The sequence below is a fragment of the Columba livia genome, chromosome 10 (genome assembly GCF_036013475.1).
Source record: "Columba livia isolate bColLiv1 breed racing homer chromosome 10, bColLiv1.pat.W.v2, whole genome shotgun sequence".
Lineage (NCBI taxonomy): Eukaryota > Metazoa > Chordata > Aves > Columbiformes > Columbidae > Columba > Columba livia.
In genome coordinates, this window is record NC_088611.1 from 2,698,539 (window position 1) to 2,705,401 (window position 6,863).

General features: G+C 58.0%; 1 protein-coding gene across 1 annotated transcript; it reads left to right on the forward strand.

The window, feature by feature from the left end:
* Positions 1–830: 830 nt before the first annotated feature.
* Positions 831–5,281, forward strand: LOC110356754 (uncharacterized). The gene is made up of 10 exons (XM_065074905.1): positions 831–1,068; positions 1,432–1,503; positions 1,938–2,009; positions 2,216–2,287; positions 2,378–2,476; positions 3,058–3,165; positions 3,562–3,624; positions 4,063–4,237; positions 4,764–4,859; positions 4,941–5,281. The coding sequence occupies exons 1-10, from the start codon at positions 975–977 to the stop codon at positions 5,218–5,220; spliced, it is 1,131 nt and encodes a 376-aa protein (XP_064930977.1). The 5' UTR covers positions 831–974; the 3' UTR covers positions 5,221–5,281.
* Positions 5,282–6,863: the final 1,582 nt, after the last annotated feature.

The following is a 6,863-nucleotide window of genomic DNA, read 5'->3' on the forward strand; positions in this document are numbered from 1 at the left end:
TCCCCCAAGGCGCCAGACCGGGCTCCAGCCTGGAAGCTGCTGACGGGAGGGGACCTTGTGCTTGGCTGCAGACTGAAATCCCTCACTCTTGGGGCAACGAGCTGCCGCTGACAGCACCCGAGGAGGTCAGCAGCCCCGTGGCTGTGGTCTCCTGCAGTTCTGGGCACTGCGAGCTCCTCCTGCCCCTGTGCCAGAGCCCGCAGAACAGGGCAGAGCCGTGGGCCCAGCCCCGGGCGGGACGGTGTCTCAGCCCTTGCACGGAGCTGCCCCACGGGACGTGCTCCCCTCCCGGGAGGCAGCTCCCCGGCTCTGCGATGTGGGACGGGATTTGGCTGGCCTCAGTAACATTCCCAGCACTTATCAATCGGTAAAAGGAGATGTGCTGGAACTTGTTGGTCACAGGCCATGGGAAGGGTAGAGGTGAGAACCTTAATTAGAAGGAGTGGAAAGTGCTGATTCTATGTTTAGACAAGGTTCACAAGTTAATAAGGTTGTCCTGTAAGAAGGGGACTCTTGGTTTTGCTCTTGTTTTTGCACAGGGACGATTGCTTGGGTCAGGGTAGCAGCTGTTTAAGAAAATGTCTCAGACCAATCAGTATGTAACACGGCAACAGAAACACCAATCAGCTCGCAGCACGTTGCTGAGGAAAAGTATAAATGTATGTGAAGCACACTAATAAAGCGGACATTTTGTTTGCATCAAACTGCGCCCCGTCTCTCAATGGCGGCTCTGCTCCAGCACCTGCCACCAGCGCCATTAGCCGTCCCCACGCGGCCTCGGCCCGGCCAGGAGGTCACAGTGATTGTGAGGTCACAGAGCCCGCGGTGCCGCACCGGCCATAAGAAGCGGCTGCACAGCCCCCGGCCCCCAGTGCAGCAGCAGCAGCAGCAGCAGCAGCAGCAGCAGCAGCAGCAGCAGCAGCAGCAGCAGCAGCAGCAGCAGCAGCACAAGGACGTTTCGAGCGCACAGGACCATGTTCCCCGCCCGCCGCCTCCTCTTCCTCCTCCTCCTGCTGGCCCTGCACGCCGGGCCTGCCCAGGCTGCTCCGTGGCGAGCACGGGGAGGAGGTGAGCGGTGCAGCCGTTCGTGGCCAGCGGGCTCTTCTCCCGGGCAGTGTGGGTGGTGGTTGTTCCCTCCAGTGCTTTGCGAGGCTTCCTCTGTGTGCCAGAGCTCTCCCGGGAGGGAAGCCCCCAGGGACCCTGTGCTGGTCCATCCTCTCCTCAAGAGCTGTTCCTCGTGGCCTGTACAGAGTGTGTCAGAGCAGCCAGAGCTGGCCAAGAGGTCACCGGCCCCTCTGCAGCTCTGGCAATGTCCAACTCCAACTGGCTCCCACGTGGCTGCCCGACCCCCTTCTAGTGCCTGCAGTTCCCTAAGGCAGCGCTGGATCCCAGCGGGCAATGGAAACGTTTCTCCTCTGTGCTTCTTTCTAGATGAGGCTGTTGGCAACGATTATCCAGCTTCTTGGCTGGATGCAGTTTCGGAGCCCTTGAGGTATCCTGGAGGTAAGCTCCACGTGAAATGCAAGTTGCTCCTTGTGTGGCCCCCACTCAGACAGGGAGGAGAGCCGAGAGGGAACGGGTCAGGCTCAGTGATGTGTCCGGGGCGCTTTCCCTTGCCGAGCTGCCTGTGCCGGCGTCTTGGAGCCTGATCTGCCCCGGTGCCCAATGCCAGGTCAGCGCCTGGCTGGGGTTGAGTCTGGAGCTGCTGTCAGCTCCAGGGACTCCTTTGTGCCGGCAACTCCGCACGGGCTTCGTTTGGTCCCAGCACGGTGCCGCTGCAGGCACGTGGTGACTCTTTGCCCCACGCTCCCGAGCGGAAGGGAGGGACGAGTGCCGCGGAGCAATCCCGTCTTTGCATCGCGCTCCCGGCCACTCCGAGCTGAAGAAGCATCTTGAACTGTGTCACGGGAGCTGTTGTGTCCTGCGCTTCTTTGCAGCCCAGCCTGTGGGTGAAGCTGATCCAGGTTCCCGTCTGGGTTCCAGGACCGAGCTCCCAGGACATGCCGTGGGTACGTCATGGCTTTTTCCTCCCTTTGGGAGCTGCCAGCTCCAAGCCCCAAGGTCCGGCAGCCGGGCAGGTCTGCGGGTGTGAGGACAGAGCCCTGCTCGTGTGTGTGTCCTCTCCTTGCGCGGTCCCCTCGCCGCTTCTGCCATTCAGTGCTGCCCATGCAGATCACAGCAGGTGATGGAAGCTTCTCTGGCTCTTTACTGACAGATGATCACGCAGGAAGGACTTTTCAGGCTCCTCGGCAGCGTGCTGGGCTCCAGCCCGGCTGGCGTCGCAGGGGTGAGCAGTCTGTTTGTGCTGACCTCACAACCTCTGCCTTGTTTTTCTGTAATGGATTAATCTCACATAGAACCAAACTTTGTTTCTAAGGTCTTCCAAGACCAAGAAATGAAGCTGAACGAGGTAAAAAGGCCCCAGAGCCATCAAAACTCATGAGGCAACTCCTGGACGAACTGCACAGAGCACACGGTGGGTATATTTTACTCGGAATGAGCTGTGAGGTTCAGCATCCGGAGGTTTAGGTACTGGTCTGGACAGGCTGTACAGCGGGAAGGGGTCGATCAGGGCCCCGCTGCAGCGATGCTGGTGTCACGCCTTGCAGCTGCCAGAGAGATGGTGCAGGGCTTGTGTGGCCAGTTGTGGTTCAAGCCGAGTGCCAGGGGCAGCTGCTGGGATGGGGCGAATGTGGCTGCAGCTGGTGCTTCCAGGAAGGGCAGGAGGGCCTTGCAGAGGAGTCTTCTCCAGAGGGCTGTTTCCCCAGCTGGCCTGGCTGCAGCTTCTTCCCGTTCTCTTTGAAGGACGGCGCTCAGCATCACCCGACATTTTGCCCACAATGTGCAACGCAAACCAGAAGGTCACGTGCGATTTCCTGGTGTCCCGGCAGGGCCAGACGTGGCTGTTGTTCGGAGCAGTGCTAGGCGCAGCCCCAAAGCACAGCCCTGGTTTCTAAACCTTAGCCATGCCTTTGAGAAGTCTTGCCCCCCGAAGATGCCATGTCCCTCATGGGGAACGGTTCCATCTGATCCAGCCCTCCCTCTTTCTTTCTCAAGAGATGAACCGCGAGGCTGTGTGGAAGGAGGCGTTTCCAGAAGGAAGCCGCAGCTCCCTGCCAGGCTCTGGTGAAGCAGCAGAGGCGATGCCAGCCGCTGGTATGCCAGGTAATCACTGTCGCATGGTCAGCCAGTGTCACCCGTCAGGATGGGTGTGTGTCAGCAGGCTCTTCCCCCAGTGCCCGCTCTTGCACGTCACCTCACAGCCAAAACACAAAGTGCTTTGGGCTCGAGGCATCTGGGCCACGTTCTGCAGATGATGGGGAATGTGACTCTTGCACAAACGTACCTCCCGCTGTAGCTGTGGCCCAGAGCTTGCCCGGAGTCCCCAGAGGCTCCAGGCACAGGAGCAGCACCCAGCAGGATCCCTCCCGGGATCTGAGGTCCAGAGCGATGCCCTGACCGCCAGTTCGGGCAGGGGCTTAGAGGGAACGTCCCGTCCCCCTGCATCCTCTGTGCCTGCGCCGTGCTGAGGCTTTACCTCTCCTCTCTGCTTTCTGACAGGGCTGTCAAGGCCCGGAGCTTACCAGCACAGCAGCGTAAATGAATCCCATACGACGAACTCAGGTACTGAACGTCTTGGTGGGGTCCATGAACAGGAGACACGTCCCAAAACCCGGGAGCGGCTGCAAGCGTTGCCCACGCAGGAGAAGAGGCAGACGGGGAGAACAAGGCTCATGTCCCTCTTGAGAGGGCCTGACTCCGTCCCCTGCGGCTGTGGGAGCTGGACCGGGGGGCAGAGCTGGGGCTGGCACTTTTGTCCGTGTCCCTCAAAGGAGCGACTGGTCAAGCAGCTGCGCTCCCCCCGTGCTGTCCTGCTGGCCTTCTGGGTTTTGTTTGGTGGGACAACCTGTCCCAAAGGGTGGGAGTCCTGTCCCAGAGGGTGGGATGGTGCCTCCAGGCAGCAGCACCCTGGGAAACCAGGAACTCACTGGCCATATTGAAGGTGCTGCAAGCTTAGCAGTGGTGCACAGGATGGACTAACATCTTGAATTTCTCCTCCAGATGTGGTTAACAAGGCAACCACAGGTGCTCCCAGTCCCCAGGGGAACACAAGTTTTTTCTGCCACGAAGTTATGGGAAAGCACTGTGTCATATTCACAGTAGCAACCATGATTTCCATACCACTGGCAATAGTGTTCTTCTGTGTCGCAATCTGGCAGTGGAGGACGGCTAAAAAGTGAGTTATTGCTTTTCCCCCCGCTGCTTCCTAAGGTGGCTGATTGTAGCCACAAAGAATTTCTACTCAGGCTGCTGTGGAGTGGCCAGTTACTGGCTGGCCAAACAACTCTACTGAGGATTCTGCTGCTGTCAGATGCTTCAGTTGGCCTCTTAATTCCTGGGCCGCCTTCCCAGGAGCCCGCTCTGACTTGGGCCAGGCTTAGCTCAAAGTGACCCTGCCTGGGCAAGAGCAGCCCCAGGACTGGCAGGCACAGGCAAAGCCAGGGCAGGACGAGGAGGAGCAGGGGACGAGATTGGCCAAGAAAGCCACACTCTCACTGTCACCCGCTCCTGAGCAGTGAACCTGCCCGGAGGAATCCCCCTGCTCGGTGGTGCCATGAGGTGCAGGGCTCCCCCTCGGCCCAGGCCGGCCAGCAGCTCAGCCCGTGGTGCTGGGGAGCCTTGCCAGCTCTGGGCCGTGCTGCGGAGGAGAGGCCCTGTGTCCCGCCTGCAGCTGAGCCCTCAGCAGCCTCCTCTCTCCACAGGCTCCGCAGTGCAGAGGCAGCAGCCAGGCGGTCTGGAATATGGCAGCCGCCCCTCACTCCAGAAAAGAAGACCGGGCGCTGTGGCACTTCCGAGAGGTACACCCAAAACCAGCAGCTGCTGGCCCTGCTTCGGGAACTGGCACATCCTCCATCCCTACAGCTCCTGTCTCCCCCCAGCACATCACCGGCTGCCAAGCCGCAGTGGGAGCACAATTACATCATCAGGCAACTTATGGGCTTCAAGTCAGCTCGTCCGCAGTCCTCACCAGCCCTGCGTCCTTCCGGCCCATCACCGGCTCTGCAGGGACAGGACCAGGATGGTGCTCTGCAGCATCAGACTGGCGTCAAGGAAGCACGTCCAGCCTCATCGCCACTCCAACGTTCCTGGAACCCATTCTCTGCTGACCTGAAGCTAATGAAGCCATGGAAAAAGCCCAATGTCATCCAGCTCCCATAGTGCTGCTGACAAGTGCCTCCACTATCCCCACAGTTTCCCAAATAAAGGGGACTGATCTGTTGCACATGTGTCTTGGTCGTGCCAAAATCAACCCGCAGGCACAGCCCTGGATCCCCTCGGGGTCGGCAGGAGCCGGGCACTGGGCTTCCCCCACCAGCAGTGGGGCCACCAGGGGCTGGGGGAGCCCATGGCCATGGCCTGAAACAGCCGGTGACACCAATGCGACCGACACGCGGTGCGGGAGGTGGTGACAGGAGCCCGGCCTGGGCAGTCGCACGGAACGGTGAGGGGCTGTGGGGTGAGGCAGCGTTTGTTGCAGCGGGGTCATCTGGCCATGGACCTTGTCAAACGGCATACCCAGATAAAAGGGAGAAGCCATCCAGAGCACCTCTAAGGATATGAGCCAGACAAGCAAATGCATTGGAGGCACAACAAAGGCCCTCCCTAATTAACAGGGCCTTGATGGGCCCCAATTGACAGGTCAAGGCCATCGCCCCTTGGGGTGCTGCAAAGTATCTGCACATCTGGGTGCTGAGCCCCCTCTCACTGTACAGCAGCAAGCCCGGGGCCTCTTAGGCTAAAGGGAGCCTGGGCCTGGTGCTCATTCTGAGGCCTTGGCTAAGATGGCAGTCGCTTTGGCCTCTCTTACAGTGTTGAGGGGGAAGCAGTTTTAACGCTTCTCCCGGGCAGTGTGGGTGGTGGTTGTTCCCTCCAGTGCTTTGCGAGGCTTCCTCTGTGTGCCAGAGCTCCCCCGGGAGGGAAGCCCCCAGGGACCCTGTGTTGGTCCATCCTCTCCTCAAGAGCTGTTTCTTGTGGCCTGTACAGAGTGTGTCAGAGCAGCCAGAGCTGGCCAAGAGGTCACCGGCTCCTCCACCGCTCACATCAGTGCTGTAGGTCACAGTGTCACAGGAGAGCACTCGGGGAATTGTCCCCTGCTCGCCCTGCTCCCGCCTGCCATGCTGGGCTTCACCCACAGGCAGGGACCCGAGGCTGGACCAGCTATTGGTCTTGAAAGTCTCCAGGGATGGGGCATCTACCACCTCTCTGGGAACCTGGGCCAGTGTTTCACCATCATCCTCACAAAAATGTTTTCCTCATGTCCAGTCTGAATCTCCCCTCCTTTAGTTTAAAACCAGTGAGATGGGGCGGCCAGTTTGGCCATATTTACAATTGCATTTGCCAGTGAACCAAAAAAAATAACCAAAAAAAAGAACCCAATTCTACAATATCCATTACTGGGAGTGTACGAAGGCAAATTTTCAAATGCTGACATCTGACATTAGATCCATCTAGAATTATCTTTCTGAAGTTAATGATATGTGAAAGTCCTTGTTGATTATAACGATTTAAACCATCCTGAGCTGGTTTCTACACTCTGAGTGAATAACACCAGGAACTGGTGCTAGGTATTTTAGCTAAATATTAGTCATTTACAGAAATGAATAGAAGTACTTGGAAAACAGACAGATTCTTAACTGATTAAATATCTCAAACTGAAGTTAATCCTGCTAACTGGCATTCCGGTCTGAGTCCGAGGGCTGTAATCAAAAGGTGTAGATATGACAACAGCACAATTATTTGTCTTATTAGATAAAAATACCTCTATGATGTATATTGCAGATAGTAAGATTTTCACTGATTAT